At 42.7% G+C, this 17,452-nt stretch overlaps 2 protein-coding genes, 1 long non-coding RNA gene and 1 pseudogene across 6 annotated transcripts in view; 3 read left to right on the top strand and 1 right to left on the bottom strand.

The window, feature by feature from the left end:
• The window catches only part of LOC105484964 (complement C3b/C4b receptor 1 (Knops blood group)), a 235,838-nt gene that overhangs the window by 214,513 nt on the left and 3,873 nt on the right, over positions 1 to 17,452 (top strand). The window lies entirely within an intron of this gene.
• The window catches only part of LOC105484876 (complement C3b/C4b receptor 1 like), a 99,273-nt gene that overhangs the window by 77,949 nt on the left and 3,872 nt on the right, over positions 1 to 17,452 (top strand). The window contains exons 14-19 of one of the 3 annotated variants that reach the window (XM_024793822.2): positions 4,153 to 4,329; positions 4,411 to 4,513; positions 6,856 to 6,941; positions 9,002 to 9,229; positions 13,198 to 13,221; positions 14,518 to 14,599. In XM_024793822.2, coding sequence (XP_024649590.2) covers positions 4,153 to 4,329; positions 4,411 to 4,513; positions 6,856 to 6,941; positions 9,002 to 9,229; positions 13,198 to 13,221; positions 14,518 to 14,570 — 671 coding nt within the window. In that variant the 3' untranslated portion in view covers positions 14,571 to 14,599. Of the gene's footprint in view, positions 1 to 4,152; positions 4,514 to 6,855; positions 6,942 to 9,001; positions 9,230 to 13,197; positions 13,222 to 14,517; positions 14,600 to 17,452 lie in introns of all 3 variants that reach the window. The other 2 variants (XM_071079576.1, XM_071079582.1) reach the window with 2 other exon arrangements.
• LOC105484875 ((Lyso)-N-acylphosphatidylethanolamine lipase pseudogene) lies at positions 67 to 3,452 on the top strand (annotated as a pseudogene).
• Positions 5,448 to 17,452, bottom strand: part of LOC139358501 (uncharacterized) — a 30,325-nt gene continuing 18,320 nt past the window's right edge. The window contains exons 2-4 of the long non-coding RNA XR_011613501.1: positions 14,501 to 14,576; positions 5,960 to 6,062; positions 5,448 to 5,584 (exon numbers count right to left, since the gene is read on the bottom strand). This is a non-coding gene — a long non-coding RNA (uncharacterized lncRNA). The remainder of the gene's footprint in view (positions 5,585 to 5,959; positions 6,063 to 14,500; positions 14,577 to 17,452) is intronic.

The following is a 17,452-nucleotide window of genomic DNA, read 5'->3' on the forward strand; positions in this document are numbered from 1 at the left end:
GGATCAGGAGATTAGTATTTGTTCGGGGGAGGGATGTGTGGTGAGGAGGGTGGGAAAGTAATTTTGGGGGGAAGAAGCATGAAATTAAGAATCGGGGGTGTGCATGCACCCAGCATATGTGTCTTCATTTTAAAAAGCAAGACCTTAATTAGCCAGAAAAAAAGCTATTTTGGACTCACCTATTAATCAGTTCTCAGGGCAAAGTACCAGCTCCAATCTCTCTCAATTATATTGAAAAATTATATGGACTTTATAGTCAGCTGTGCCCTAAGCGCTTTATATACATTATCTCATTTATTGTTTACAACAACACTGGCTTATTTAAGGCCTTGTGTTTTTGATGGCTCATCTTGTCTACTGATGCCACAATAGCTGGCTTAGCAGCTGAGTGGGAGGTGTTATGGCTGATACATAGGGACAGAGAAAGAGCTTACCATTCTTCTACCAACCCATGTTAGCCTTGTGCAACCACTGAACTGGGAAGACAAACAGATAAAGGGATATAAGGACGGATGTATTGAGGTAGGAGATTGGCAGGGCTTGTGTTCTGGTCACAATCCTGCTGACCAAAACAGAATCTGTCCTAGATAGGATGAAGTGAAAAAAACAGCAGGAACAGGCAGATGGCGATGAAAGCAATCGCTAGCTGCCCTCATATTCCCATCAGCACCATGACATTTTATAAATGCCATGGCAACGACCTGGAAGTTACCACCCCTTTCCAGGAAAGTTCTAAATAACACCCCCCTCAATTTGCATTGATATGCCCCTTAACTTACATGTAACTGGCCGGGCATGGTGGCTTATGCCTGTAATCCCAGCACTTTGGGAGGCCGAGATGGGCAGATCACCTAAGGTCAGGAGTTCAAGACCAACCTGCCCAACATGGTGAAACCCTGTCTCTAATAAAAATATAAAAATTACCTGGGTGAGGTGGCTCACGCCTGAAATCTCATTAGGCTGAGGCAGGAGAATCACTTGAACCTGGGACACAGAGGTTGCAGTGAGCCAAGATCACACGACTGTGCTCCAGCCTGGGTGATAGAGTGAGATATCACCTCAAAAACAACAACAACAACAACAACAAAAAAACGCACACACACAAAACAGAAAGCAGTTGTTTACTATGGCCAATGATCTAGAGCAGCATCCTCAAGGCTGGCTGAGTAATTGGCTGCCCACGTGGTGCCCCACTTCCATGTCTCAGCTGAAGAATGTGGAAGCCAGGATCCTCCAGTGTCTCCAGAATAAGTTCCTGGCCAGATATGTATCCCTCCCAAACCAGAATAAGATCTGGACAGTGACTATGAGCCCCGAGCAAAAGGACCACACCCCGCTGGTGATGGTGCACGGTTTTGGGGGCAGCGTGGGCCTCTGGGTCCTCAACATGGACTCACTGAGTGCCCGCTGCACACTGCACACCTTCCATCTGCTTGACTTCGGGCGATGCTCAAGGCCAGCATTCCCGAGGGACCCGGAGGGGGCTGAGGATGAGTTTGTGACATCGATAGAGACGTGGCAGGAGACCATGGGGATCCCCAGCATGACCCTCCTGGGGCACAGTTTGGGAGGATTCCTGGCCACTTCTTACTCAATCAAGTACCCTGATAGAGTTAAACACCTCATCCTGGTGGACTCATGGGGCTTTCCCCTCTGACCAACTAACCCCAGTGAGATCCGTGCACTCCCAACCTGGGTCAAAGCTGTGGCATCTGTCCTAGGACGTTCCAATCCATTGGCTGTTCTTCGAGTAGCTGGGCCCTGGGGGCCTGGCCTGGTGCAGCGATTCTCGCCGGATTCAAACGCAAGTTTGTAGACTTCTTTGAAGATGATACCATATCAGAGTATATCTATCACTGCAATGCACAGAATCCCAGTGGTGAGACGGTATTCAAAGCCATGATGGAGTCCTTTGGCTGGGCCCAGCACCCTATGCTGGAGCGAATTCACTTGATTTGAAAAGGTGTGCCCATCACCATGATCTATGGGTCCAATACCTGGATAGATACCAGTACGGGAAAAAAGGTGAAGATGCAGCGGCCGGATTCCTATGTCGGAGACATGGAGATTGAGGGTGCATCTCACCACGTCTATGCTGACCAGCCACACATCTTCAATGCTGTGGTGGAGAAGATCTGCGACTCATTTGATTGAGTCGCTCTCTGAAGAGGAAGAGGAGAAAGCCAGAGAGTCACTCTTGCCTCCCTGTCTGCTTACTCACCCACTCTGTCCTTTCCTCACCAACTAACATGTGCCAGCCAGGCAGAGTCTTAGGCTGTTCCCAGAACAGGACCACAGTGAAAAGAACACTCTTGATCCCACACTAAAGGCTGAAGGCAGAAGCCACAAGAGGCCTTCAGTGCCACCCCTGGGGAAGAACATAAAGGGTTGCACAATGTCACCCATCCACTTCTTGCCAAGTGTTACCCAGATGGTGGAGGATGTGAAGGGATTGCACCGAGCCACATTCGCTCTCTCTGTGGCCTTTCTTCCTCTGGGCAAAGAAGGGCTTCCAGTGGCCTTTCCTAGCTCTGCAGTGTTTGTGGGATAGGTTCCCTGCAAGAACACCTTCCTCCTCCATGCCCCACTTCACCCCATCCCATACCAGTTCCATCCAGGGTCTGGTTAACCACCAAGAGCAGGTCCTGGAGTTCCCTTCACCTGCAGAGTCCTTTTCATGACCTAGAAGGTCTTATTCAAAGCTCTCATTGACAGAGGAGGAAACAGGCCAAGGCAGGACATGGCTGGACCATGGTGATACAGCTCTGTGTGATTCAAGTTCTGGCTGGAGCCCAGGTCTGCCGACACCCTGTGCTTGTTGCACACTTGATTTGCTAAGGCTCCAGACAGGCATCGTTGCCATGGGGCTGGTCCTGGTCACTGGCTGAGGAAAAGCCCTTCCCTGCCCCACATTCTAGCCCCACTATGTGGGGGTGCTGTTGTCCCACCTGTGTCTCATCCCTGGCTGCCTAAGCTAGGGACACTCAAGTGCTTCCTTCCTTGCCCCATCTTCCTCCTAACTGGAAGCCTCTGAGCCTCCCCTGTGCCTTAGGCCCCAAAGCCCCACATGTAGTATAGAGCAAAGGTGGAAGAAAGGGTAGAAAGGCCCTTCAGCCCCAGTGCTATGTCTGGGTTCTCCATGCCCATCAGTCTCGCAGTTTCTCTACCTGGCCCCAGAGCTGAGGCCATCTGCAAGCCCCTACCCATGGCCCAACGAGGAGCCTCCAGCCACCAGTTCCCTGTCCTTGTCAGCCACTGAGTGGTTCCCACTGCATGACCCTCTATCCCTCCCATCTGTCCCCATGGTTTCCAGCTCAATCCACCCTGACCCACCTGTCAGCCCTCTCCCAGGGAGCTGTTTCAGGGATTCTGGGCAGTAGGCTGGGCCTGGCCTCAGAACCTGGCAGCTCCCGTCTGCTCCTTCATTTTTGTAAAACCAACCCTGTCACCAGAATGGTATTAACTCCTGGTGCTTTGTACTACTGGTCCAGCTGCCCTGGGCTCCTTTTCTATATTAATAAACAAATGAGTAAAAAAAAAAAAAAAAAAAAAAAAATTTACATGTAATTGAAGCGGGCTTACAGGAGTATAAATACAGTTGGCTGCCAGGAGCTCATATGTTGCTGACTCTGAGTGTACTGCCTGTGAGTTAGCCCTGCTCTGCAGGGGCAGTGCCTTTCTAAAAGATTGCTGTCCGGCACCACTGGCTCATCCTTGAATTCTGTCCTGGGTGAGGCAAGAACCCTTCCAGAGTAAGCCCCAATTTAGGGTCATGCCTGTCCTGAAACAGTATGACTGCACTTTAGTCATAGGTGTGCTATCAGAGAAATGGGAGGAAATCTATAAAACAGACTTGGTCTCAGGTGACAGTCTCATTACCTGAATAACAATGGTACAAATCGGGATTACCTTCCTAGGAAATATGTAGATGGAGAATCCACCAATACTAATAACTCCACATTGGATAGCCAGAGCTAGGAGAAAATACCTTGTACCCTGTAGATTTACAAGTGAGTTTGGGGCCTTGTGCTAGGGAGAATTGGGTTCTATATCTCTACCTTTTACTAGCTATGAGGCCTTCAGCAAGCATAGGGTATAGCAAAAGAAGTTCCCCCGTAAGTAACAAGTACTCTGGAACTGTCCTTTCCACAGTGTGTCAGCCGCCTCCAGAAATCCTGCATGGTGAGCACACTCCAAGCCATCAGGACAAATTTTCACCTGGGCAGGAAGTGTTCTACAGCTGTGAGCCCGGCTATGACCTCAGAGGGGCTGCGTCTCTGCACTGCACGCCCCAGGGAGACTGGAACCCTGAAGCCCCCATATGTACAGGTGCCTTGACTCTCTGGCTTCCAGATTGCTGTTTCCCCCTCACAGGGAGGTCTTACTCCTGTTGTTTTATTTTTCTTCTAGTGAAATCCTGTGATGACTTCCTGGGCCAACTTCCTCATGGCCGTGTGCTGTTTCCACTCAATCTCCAGCTTGGAGCAAAGGTGTCCTTTGTTTGCGATGAAGGGTGAGTGTGACCCAGAGTTGAGACCCAGGACTCAGTGTGGAGAATCACTCCCCTGAGATCAGGGGTTAATCCAAACCAGGAGCCGACCTAGTAGATAAGAAGTACCCAGACAGACGAATTTATGGAAGGGTAGTTTTGAAATAAGGGTAGGGACTAAGTGGCACCACTTTCAGAAGACAATGAGAAAATGGCACATACAGCTCAATGTCAGGTACAAACCTAAATACAGTCACTGATCTTGAGTCCACAGTTGGAACTTGAAATGAATGGGTATGTATTTATTTGGAGGCAAAAGAACATAATTTTATAAAATGTATACTAGAGAAAAAAAGATGAGTAAGACGAAAATTGTTTGCCTCATAATAAGGCAAAGGTTGTTTTAGGAAACTTAAAACCAATCAAAAGTGAAATCTGTAATAGTGTATGGATAAGTATAACCCAATTACATATCTTCATGTCAAGAATGGCCAGTGTAATTGTTTTGATGCAAGATTTTTCTCAGCCACTTTGCCAGCTGGTGACCTCTGGCCAGAAACAGCCCTGCCCAGGCCTTGCTCGGCCCAGGATCAACGCAGGAGACACCCCATCTACTCGACCCTCCCAGGCCGTGCCTGGCTTGGGCTCTGATGCAGATCCTGTGGCTGCCACGACTACATACTCAGCCTCTGGCAGGAGGGGGTGTGTAGTGAGCAAGTGTGGGTTCTGGCTGGCTGCGCCAAGCACTGGCACAGGAGCGGGCTCCGTGTGGGGATTGCGGCTGAACCAGTCATGTCGCACTGAAGGAAACGTGGTGGTGCCCAAACAGGGGTCCCCACAACCCCAAAGCCAAGAGGGGGTGTTACAGCATGCTAATAGCTCTTAGCATTTGATAATGCCTGCAGCCCAACAGATGGCAGTGTGTTAACAACTCTGTCAGTCCCATCGCCCTGCCAGGCCTGCGTCTCCAGGGCTGACTTGACCTGCTGCTGCTTCCTGTTGCATGGAATAGCTGCCCTCCCCTGGGAGAGGGCAAAGGGTCACTGTATTACAGCCTTCTTCGTACCTGCGTTTGGTGGGTCCTGAGTTCTCTTCCTGCAGCCAAGAAAAAGAAGGTTATGCTAACAATAGAAGGGTGAGGAGGGTGGAGAAGAGTTTTATTGAGTGACGAAACAGCTTCTCAGGGGAGACGAGACACGAGGGTGGACCCCAGATGAAGTCAGGAGGTCATTCTCTCAGTGTGACTGGTTCTGGGGCTTTTATGGACTCAGAATTGGAAGTGTGTATTAATTTGTTTGTGAGTGTGCAAAAAAGGCTAAAGCAAAGCCACCACTCAAAGGTGGGCACAACAGTGCAAAAAAACCAATTATGGAAGAGCAGGTATATGTGAAATAGATGAAGAGTGGGGATCAATCAGAGGAAAGCACACCCAATGGGAAGAGAGGTTCTCAAGTCAGTCCATGGATTTACCTGGAACTTGTAGCGAGGCTTTAAACTGTCTTCAGCTTGAAGGTCGGGTTTCATTGGGATCCGCCCCATCCGCCTAGGATTTGTCTGCCTCCTGCTTCTACCACTGTCAAGTGAGGTATTATTCGTTGTTTATGTGTATCCATTATTCTTGGTACACTATGAGTCTGGGGGGATAACTAGATTGAGCAATTAAGGAGTTATTTTTAATAATTTCCAAGGATTTTTTGGCATTTACAAAGTCCACCACCTAATAATGATTTCCAATTCCAGAACGATTTTAGATTTCAGAAGGGAAGCAGGATTCAATAGTAAGTTAGGCTTTTCAGGGTGGCAAAGACTTTTCCCCCGACCCTTCTTTGTTTGTTAGAGCACGTGGTTCAGCATGCTTCTGTGAGCCTCCTCTGGCCCATTATATTTGGAGTGGCAAGAAAAACAATGGCTGTTCTCTTTCCAGATGTTCCTGGCTTTGCTTACCAAATCGAGAGTTGTTCTGCCTCATGACCCACTAATGAGAATAAGTGGGATGTCAGAGAGCCATCAGTGAAATATGACACCTGAAGGTTATAGCTCTTGTGCCCATGGAGAAGTCTGGTTCTGTGTTCATGCCTTCTGTAGATGATGCTGGGCTATGAAGTTTACATGGCACATCAGCTCTAATTGCTTTGCCAGTCACAGGGTACTATGGTTCTTTAGAATAAATTGGCCTTTGAGTTTCTGCCAGCTACTGAAGAATTCAGATCCCTAATGAATTTAGACTTTTAGCTGGGCCGGAACCTAAGAACCAAATGATAGTCAAAGAGGAAATGGTAGTGAGGAAGCTGAGCATCTATTAGTGAAGAAATCAAGGGAGAGATGGGAATTGCTCACACATTTGCTACCACTTTTTTTTTCTTTAGGTTCCGATTAAAAGGCAGGTTTGCTAGTCATTGTGTCTTGGCTGGAATGAAAGCCCTTTGGAATAGCAGTGTTCCAGTGTGTGAACGTGAGTAGAAAGAACTATGTAGTTTGGATAACTCTCCTTATTTTTGTTTTCCAGTGTGTTTACTGCATGGAATCACTTGTTGTCTGGATCTTTACTTAACTAAATTTCGGATAAAAATACTTCTTTGTTGGAAGAATTTCAAGAAGCATCTTGTAGGACTTCTCTGACATTTGTTACTAATCTGTAAATCACTTAGTTTAATGACAGTGTTTAATGTTGTGTGGAATGTGTGGCAAGAAACTAGATGACATAAAGGTGCAGCACGTTTTAGTTAGTCATTTATTTTTAGTTTTCTTATAAGGAGTAATCTTTCTTAATTTTTTTTTCCTTTTTAAGATAGTTACCTAGGACAGACTGCAGTGGTGCAATCACAGCTCACTGCAGTTTCAATGGCCTGGGCTCTAGTGACCCTCCCACTTCAGCCTCCCAGTAGTTGGGACTGCAGGTGCATGCCACCACACATGGCTAATTTTTTATTTTTTGTAGAGATGGAGTCTTGCCATATTGCCCAGGCTGATCTCAAACTCCTGGGCTCAAGCTATCCTCCCACCTTCGCCTCCAAAAGTGTTAGGATTACAAGTGTGAGCCACCATGCCCAGCCAAATTTTTATGTTCTTTTATCCCCTCGCATATCATAAACAGTTTAGTCAGCTTGTTTTTTAGCCGGCAGTATTTAATGACATAGGGCTTCCCATGTGCTAGGACTTTCCATGTGTAGAAAAAGCAATGAAGAGTAAAAGAATAGTGAAGACACCTCCCTACTTTCCTGGAGTGTATTTTCTTGTTGGGAAGCAGACTAAGAATGATAAAATAAGTAATCAAAATTCTAAAAATTGTAAAATATAAAATGATAGTTAAATAGGGATGTTATGGAGAAAATAAAACAGAGTTATATGATAAATTAGTACAGGTGAAGGAGCTGGGATGATGAATCAGTGTCTGAAATGATGAGGTGTCCTAAGTTTCCAAACCATCTGCTTAAATAAAGTATGTCCAAATTCAGAAAGAATTCAGAAACTCTTAGATAAGAGTATATGTTTGACATACTAAGACATTACTGATTTACCCTATTCTGTCTATTAAAGCAAGGCAAGAATTTTTTAAACCTTTTTTTTCTTATTGGAAAATGTTTAATTTGCATTGTGTTAAAATAACTTACAGAAATCAATTTGGATATTTTATGGTGAGTATTACGGTGAAGAACAGTGAATACCTGAGGAAACTCAAGTATCCAACAAACTCAACCTTACAGAGACATATAAAGCTGAAAATAAATATATAAACAAACTTAGGAAAACACAAACAGGTAAAATTCAAGCATAAGAAGTCAATCATTGTTTGATGTACTAAGTCTTTTTTATACATATAATTCTGATAAACTTGGGCATCTCTTCCTAAATTCATATCAAATTAGAAGCATCAAGTGCTTTTAGGGAAGGAACTGTTCTAAGCAGACTAAAAGGAGGAAGAAATGATGGCTAATAATTTGGAAGAAAGAAAAAAAGGCTCTTTGGCACCATTTAATCTAGGTAAAAAGAGCCTTACCAATGTAGTCTGATGACGCCATTGGAAATTTGGTGTTGGTCCTGATGATAATGGTCTTGAATCACCAAGAAACATTTACATTGCTAAAGATGATAGTTCATGATTATTAACGTTCATAGATTTCCTTGGAACTTATGGTCTCCAATGGCCAAAACTTTGTCTGTCTTGAACCTCATTGTCAACCCAGGAATCTTACTATGCCTGATTTAAAGTAGACAACCAAATGGGCGTTTTTAAAAATATAAAAAAATAATTACTTTCCAAATTCATTATGAACATAGCTACCTGGATGGTCCAAAAACAGTCTTTGGCCTTTTGCAATAAACTGTAATTTAGGTCTCACATCACTTAGTTGCCTCTCAACAAAAGCCTTACAGATTTAAATTCTATCCACCTTAGTTATATTCTTTCTAAAAGAAAAAAAATTATACTCATAGCACAGTCACAGGTCACTAATATTTCAGTCATCTTAAGTGAAACTCTAATGGAACTTAAAGCTCTTGTTCTCTTTCTAGAAATCTTGTGCCCAAATCCTCCAGCTATCCTTAATGGGAGACACATAGGAGCTCCCCTTGGAGATATTCCCTATGGAAAAGAAGTATCTTACACATGCGACCCCCACCCAGACAGAGGGATGACCTTCAACCTCATTGGGGAGAGCACCATCCGCTGCACAAGTGACCCTCAAGGGAATGGGGTTTGGAGCAGCCTCACCCCTCGCTGTGAACTTTCTGTTCCTGCTGGTTAGTACCTGCTTCCACATATCCTAAATGGGTTCAGAATATCTAGGTGAGAACCTCCATATTTCTATAATGACAGTCATTTTTGCTTGTGAAAATGGCTTTGCTATGAATGTCAGAGACAGAACTACCTCCCAAGTGAATGACAAATGGGTTCTACTGGCACACTGTGTCTCAGTTGTTGGTATTCTGATGGTCCTTGGGGTGAGCAGTGTGGGATGGTAAGAAGAGAAGGGGGTGGACAGTGAAGAGAATTGGTGAGGTCCAGATTTTGTAGAGAATATTTTCAAAGTACTGAAAACAAATGCTAAATAAAATACTCTTTTATTCTACCTCTACTACGAGTTGTCTTTATCCTGGATAGATGGATGTGCTGCACGAAAAGTACACAATGATGACGTAATTTACTTCAGAACTGATAATACTATAAAAGTAATTTAAGAAACTCAGATGTAGGGATTTATACTTTTTATGTTGTTTCCAAGGGTTTGTTCAAGTCACTGACTATATTTAGTTGGTCCTTCACCTCACCATTAACAAAGGGAACTCAGGAGGCCCTGGAGAAGCAGAGTTTAAGACTGTACTCTTAGCCTCCATAGCTCTTTCCTTTGATATATTAGTCTGGCTTTAAATGACAGTACCTGACAACTGTAGATGCATTTGTGGCTGTGACTGCCTGCACAAGCTCTATCCTCCAGTAAGGACAGAAGAGCATTGAATCATAAAAGTTGTAGACTTTTTAATGTGTTTTTTTGAGATGGAGTCTTGTACTGTCGCTCAGGCTGGAGTGCAATGGCACAAACTCAGCTCAATGCAACCTCTGCCTCCTGGGTTCAAGCAGTTCTCCTGCCTCAGCCTCCCAAGTAGCTAGGATTACACGCGCTTGCCATCACACTTGGCTAATTTTTGTATTTTTTAGTAGAGACGGGGATTCACAATGTTGGTCAGGCTGGTCTCTAACTCCTGACTTCAGGTAATCCACCTGCCTCAACCTCCCAAAGTGGTGGGATTACAGGCATGAGCCTGGTGCTGACTTTTTTGACCTGTTGGCTAATTTGACTTAGAATTTCTGTGGTTGAAAAATAACGCAGTAGATAGATGAGAAATATATGGGAAACACAGCAAAGGGTTAATAGTGTTATCTTACAGGTAGCAGTAGTGGTGGTTGTGGTACTATTTGTAAAAATTACTATATAATGAATACTTAGTACCACCATTAAAAGATAGATAGGCTGGACATGGTGGCTTATGTCTGTAATACCAGCACTTTGGGAGGCCAAAGTGAGAGGATCACTTGAGCCCAGGAGTTCAAGAGAAACCTGGGCAGTATAGCGAAACTCTGTCTCTACAAAAAATAAAAAAATTAGCTGGGCATGGTAGTACATGCCTGTAGTTGCAGCTTCTTGGGAGGCTTAGGTGGGAGAATTCCGAGTCTGGGAGGTCGAGGCTGCAGTAAGCTGAGATCACAACACTGCACTCCAGCGTGGAAAATAGAGCAAGATTCTGTCTCAAAACATACACACACACACACAAACACACAAAAGATAGCTTCTAATTTAATTACACAACAACCTATGAGGAGGGTAGTATTCTTATTATCTCATTTTATAGATGTAGAAACTGAGACACAGAGGGTTTAGGTAATTTGTACAAGACCACAGAATGGGGTAGCCTGGCCAAGCAATCTACTTATCTGTAACAATAAATAACAATATTTAACTTTAACAATAAATAAATGGTCAAAGGATGTAAATATATCATTAAACAAGAGAATATTTAAGTATTGTCATAATAAAATGGAAAGTTATCAGGCCAAGGTCCCAAACACCAGATAATGGGCAATTCTTCAGTTGGTTGAAGGAGATACAACAAAGAATCAGAATGGGCCAAATAACTATTAACCAGCAGGTTCTTGGAACTCAGAGCTTAGTGTAGACTCCTCGTGAATTGGGCTGAACCACTTAGGAACTCCTTTTGTCTCTCTGAACTAAGACTCAGACTAAAAGCAGTCCCCTTTGCCTTCTTGTTCCTAGTCTCTTTACCCTATCTAGTCTTCGCCTTTGACATCTTACTGCTTTGTAGTGAGAAGAGGCAAAGAAAGTTTCATGATCTTAGAGACCATCAAAACAGAAAAAATAAAACCCAGTATTTTCCCCTAAGGCTTGGGATAGATTACTTAAGATACCAGTCCTAGGCCTTCCTAAAATGGAAGATGAAGAACTAACCTGGGGAGGTGGTCCAGGCTTGGAGTGACATGCCATAGAGGGTTTTGAGAAAGAATAGCAATCCAGAGAGAAAAAGGAACCTCTGAGTACTAGCATCAGAGAAGGAAGAATTTCTTGGGATACTCAGATCCCCTATCTTCCCATTTCAATGGCCCAGTTACGTCAGAGGCCCGATTCATTTCAACATCTTCCTCAGAGCAAGGGGTAATCGCCAGGTCCCCTTTAAAGCCAGAATTAATACATATAACCCATATTTACGCTGTCTCAAGAATAATTAGCATGGTGTTGCATGCTAGACAAATAAGTTCAACTCCAGGAAACATGTTAAAACTAAGAGGAGTTTCTACTTGAATATCTTAAGAGAGGCTTAAAGAAAAATTAAACTATGTGACACTCATTAAAATGTCCCCAAATCCTCTTTACCCATTTCCATTACCCAGTGTCCCATTCATTAAAGCAACTGCTTTCCTAGAGCCTAGTTTCTCTCAGTTCCACCCAGACTGTCTCTCAATATTCTCCCCACTTTCTGGACCTTCTTAGTTCACAAGAAGTCTCCATGCCATTTCTAAGGTAAATGGAGTTTCTTCAGTTCTACATAGTTCAATGCAACACAGCCCTGAAAGTTTCTGCAGGGAAATGCAGAAACTATCTTAGGATGCAAGATTTAGAGGAAGGGTGTAAATATCTTTCTACTTTGACACACAAATATACAGAAACTGTTTAACCTCACTAGAACTAAAGAAATGCAAAATAACAAGGTACCATTTTTTAAAATTGTCCATTAAAAAGGTTTTTATGTGAATACCCAATAAAAAGTAAGGATGTACTATAACAAATATTGTTGTATGTTGAAGGTACTATTGTAAATTGGCAAAATCTATTATGAAAAACAATTATGCAATGTATGTGGACAATAATACAACTATTCCTGCCAGTTAGCCCTCCTAGAACTCCAATCTAAGGAAATAATGTAAAATATAAAATATTTTATGCATTTTATTAAGGGTTTCATGAGAAAGAAAACTAGAAATAAATGCACAATAGAAGTCATTGAATACACTATGATGCATCTACTAGATTATATTAGTTTGTCTCTGTTGTAATTTACATTTATAGTATATAAATATGTGAAAACACACATATGAGAAAATATGCCAGAAGAGAATGTATCAAAACATGTTTTGGGTACTAGGATTTGGGGTGATTTTTTTCTTTAGTTCTGTATTGTAAGTTTTCTTCTGTAATTGTATTACTTTTATGAGAAAAATATTAATTTTTAAAAAGTCTTCTTGGCAGTGGCTCACACCTGTAATCCCAGCACTTTGGGAGGCTGAGGTGGGTGGATCACGAGGTCAGGAGATTGAGACCATCCTGGCCAACATGGTGAAACCCCGTCTCTACTAAAAACACAAAAATTAGCTGGGTGTGATGGCATGTGCCTGTATTCCCAGCTACCCAGGAGGCTGAGGCACAAGAATCCCTTGAACTGGGAGGCAGAGGTCGCAGTGAGGTTGCACCACTGCACCCCAGCTTGGCGACAGATTGAGACTTTGTCTAAAAAAAAAAAAATCTTCTCTGAGTACAGAAGGTAAAATGAGAGTATGTGAGTGAAATCAATGACTTTTTAAAAAAATATTAGTCTGAGTCCTGAATAAAATTCAGGATAAATTGTCATTGGCTGAGAAGTCCTGTTCAATTATGTTGCATGCCAGAGTGATGTTTTTGTGACTTCTGTCTTCGTTTTAGGTGCAAATGATGCTCTTATAGTTGGTAAGTTTTATGAAGGGTTTGATGAGGAATTCTGGCATCTTTAACAGTAAGTACCTACTTACAATGAATGAAATGTAAAAAGAGAGATCAAAATATCTTGAGTTGTAAATTCAACTAGAAAGAAAATCATGATGAGTTTAGGCCAGGATATGGTGGAACTGGCATCATCATATGCCAGGTTACTGAGTAACCTTCCTCAAAGGTTCTTTACTATCTTTGAACCACTACAAATGCATAATCATTCAACAGTGTCAAAAATAACTTATTTGAATGTGGTGGGAGAATGAAGCTTCTTCTTTGGGTTATAACCTGGAGTATGCTTCCAGATGGTGATTGTGCCCATTTGCACAAATAGAAAGCCACAAGATCAGTCTTCTGAGCCCATATCTGTGATCTGCCTCTGTTAGAAGAGTAGTTTTGTGGGCCGGGCGCGGTGGCTCACGCCTGTAATCCCAGCACTTTGGGAGGCCGAGGCGGGCGGATCACGAGGTCAGGAGATCGAGACCACGGTGAAACCCCGTCTCTACTAAAAATACAAAAAATTAGCCGGGCGCGGTTGTGGGCGCCTGTAGTCCCAGCTACTCGGGAGGCTGAGGCAGGAGAATGGCGTGAACCCGGGAGGCGGAGCTTGCAGTGAGCCGAGATCGCGCCACTGCACTCCAGCCTGGGCGACAGAGCGAGACTCCGTCTCAAAAAAAAAAAACATAATAATAATAGAAGAGTAGTTTTGTAATAGAGTTTGCTTCCAAGGGAATTTCTGTGGCATGGTATTCTTACATCCCTTTTTACACATCTGGACACTGAGACATGGAGGGTTTAGGTAACTTGCCCAAGACCACAGAATGGGATAGCCTGGGTCTACCTACCTGTGGAGACTGTGCACTTTAACAATCAATAAATGGACAAAGGACCTACATATATAATTCAACAAGACAGAAAATTCCAGTATTGTCACAATGAAATGCCTGTGTGTTAAGCCTTAGGCAAGACACACGGGCAGGGCCATGGAGAGCTGATGGCCAGCTGCCCCATCGTGGTTCTCACTTACTTTGGGAAAAGTTGATATTGGACTAAAGGTTACAAAACAGCTCAGATCACACCTTAACTATAATAACCCTGTGGGAGTAAGACTAATACTATAGAAACCCAGAGTAAAGCAGAATGTATAGTTACATCTAAAAAAAAAAAAAAAAAAAAAAGCATTGGCAATCTGTAGTGGGACTGGATACTAAGACAGAATTTAAAACCTATGAGTTATATTTTCCATGCATGTAATTACCTTGTTTTACTGCCTAGGCACTTTATCCGGTACGATCTTCGTTATTTTATTCATCATTTTCCTCTCTTGAATAATTCTAAAGTACAGAAAAGGGTAAGGGTAAGTATAGCCATATTATCCCAAGAAATGTAAACTGTTGATATCCTAGTTTTGCTAAGACATTGCAGACACTGACCTCTAAGCCCAGATCCTATCATAGCACTAGAAGTTTGATTGGGTCACTTATGGCACACATAGCCTGCCAGTGGGGAAGAATTGAGACTTTCCATTGGGTATTTTAATATATGAACAAATCCTTTGTAAACACAATTAACTTTTTTTTTTTTTTTCTGAGACAGAGTCTTTCTCTGTCACCCAGCCTAGAGTGCAGTGGTGCGACCTCGGCTCACTGAAACCTCCACCTCCCAGGTTCAAGGGATTCTCATGCCTCAGCCTCCTGAGTAGCTGGGACTATAGGCATGTGCCACTACACCAGGCTAATTTTTGTATTTTTAGTACAGGCAGAGTTTTGCCATGTTGGCCAGGTTGGTCTCAAACTCCCGACCTCAAGTGATCCACACGCCTCAGCCTCCCGAAGTGCTGGGATTACAGGCATGAACCACTGTGCGAGGTCACTATTAACTTTTTACACTTGAAAAAAAACTTGCAAAAATTAAGATCTGAATAAAGAAATGTCTTTGACAGGAAAGAAAACATACGCAGCTTTTGTAATGGTTGATTAAAGTATAACAACACCAGTGAGGCCAGAATCAATAATAACAATGTTATAAGGTCGATGAGCAAATTCTATACCCATAAAAAACTGAGGGCCAGGCTTGATGCCTCACGCTTGTAATCGCAGCACTTTCAGAAGCTTAGGTAGGCAGATCATGAGGTCAGAAGTTTGAGACCAGCCTGGCCAACACAGTGAAAACCCATCTCTACTAAAAATACAAAAACTTAGCCAGGTATAGTGGCGTGTGCCTGTAGCCCCAGCTACTCGGGAGGCTGGGGCAGAAGAATTGCTTGAACCTGGGAGGCAGAGATTGTGGTGAGCCGAGATCGCATCACTGCAACCCAGCCTGGGCAACAGAGCAGACTCCGTCTAAAAAAAATAAAAATAAAAATAACTGAATGTGTAACTTTTAAGTGAACAGTTTTCTATAGGAAATATTCTAAACAATGCAGTTTCCTACAACAAACTATACAGCAATTGAAGTTTTTGTATTTCACAGAGATGGCAATACACTTTTAAAAAGTAGTTTGTCATAGTAGATCTTGCTGTAAACAACCTAGTCAGGAACTCAATTTCATGGGAAAATAGTGAATTGGTTGACATTTAAATTTAAATCATTATCCTTCCTAACTAATGTTCTCTATATTTTATGGCTTGACATATAAATATTCTTTGCTCTTTTCCATTACAAAAAGAAAAAGTAAGTAGCTTGGCACTTTCCCTTAACAAAGTACTTGTGTCAATACATTTTTCTCTTAAAGTTTCTTATTAAGTACCACTATAATTTGTGAGTTAATGTTAAAAAAAAATTTACTAAGTCTGAATTAAAGAAGTTAGGGCTTCTAATTTTTTGTATCTATACCAGTCTCTAGTTGAAACCACACAGGGGAAATGATTGTCTCTTCCTCTTGAAAATATTAAAGATACTTTAATATCTTGAACATATTTGAATATCTCCACCCTTCTAACTATGTCATTCTTCACTCCTCATGGCCCATTCCTTGTTAATCAACTACAGTTGATTAACATGACTCAATAACCATTTATACAATTATTTCCTTAGAAATTATTATCTTGTATAGCCTAAGCAACCTCAGAGCATATACCATTTCTTCATGTTTTCCATCTCGTAAAACCTGCCTCCTATTTTTTTCATACTCTTTGAAAGTGTAATGTCCATGGCACAACCATTCTCTCTGACCAGTGGCTACCAGAAATGTGGCAGAAAGAAAGATCATGATCCTTGCTAGACTTAAAGGTCAGGGAGGTAAACCTCCTAAACATCTATGTAACCCACACTAAAACCTATTATATATGTGCAATCCAGGAAAACTTTTAAACATTTTCTAAACTTTTACTTTTGACCTGTTTCACTTCTTGGGACTGTAACTGCCTGAAGGGTTCTTCCTGCCTGTCATACAGACAAAACCAGTTCCCTGAGATCATGGTATATTACAGTAAAGAAAGAGTTGAATTAACACAAGGCCAGTCATGTGGAAGAACTGGAGTTATCACTCAACTCAGTCTCCCCAAGAACACAGGAGCAATGGTTTTTATAGATCATTTAGTAGGAAGGGAGCTAGGGAATGGGTACTGCTGATTGGTTGGGGATGGGGGTGTGGGAAATGGTCCTCATGTGCTGTATCCACCTCTGGTTGGGGGCCACAGGACCAGTTGAGTCATGAGTCACAGGTTCAGGTAGAGTCAGTCAGTTGCCAAATGCAAAAACCTGAAAAACATCTCAGAAGACCAATCTTACATTCTATAATAGTGATGTTATCTATAGGAACAATTAGGGAAGTCACAAATCTCTGAGCAGTAATGGATTATAAAAACTATGCCTATATTTTAGCAGAGTTCAGGTCCCTCTCATAATCCTAATCTCTTGGCCTTTCATTAGCTTTCAGGCCCTGAGCAAGGAGAGAGCTAGTTTTAGAAGAGACCGTTATTATCCTTGCTCCAAAGTTAAATTATAAACTAAATTCCTTTCATGGTTAGCTTGGCCTACACCCAGGAATGAGCAAAGCCAGCTCACCCATGAGGCTGGAAGCAAGATGAAGTCAGCCGTGTTAGATTTCTTTCATGCTCATAATCTTTGCAAAGGTGGTTTCAGGATAGTGAGTGCATTTCTCTAACAAAACACCATTGATTTTCTTGTTAGAAATAACACATAGCTAAAATTGGGAAGAGAAAGTCATAAACTTAAATAATCAGAAGGCGGAGGTCCCTTCTCTTGG

This window comes from Macaca nemestrina, chromosome 1, assembly GCF_043159975.1.
Source record: "Macaca nemestrina isolate mMacNem1 chromosome 1, mMacNem.hap1, whole genome shotgun sequence".
NCBI lineage: Eukaryota > Metazoa > Chordata > Mammalia > Primates > Cercopithecidae > Macaca > Macaca nemestrina.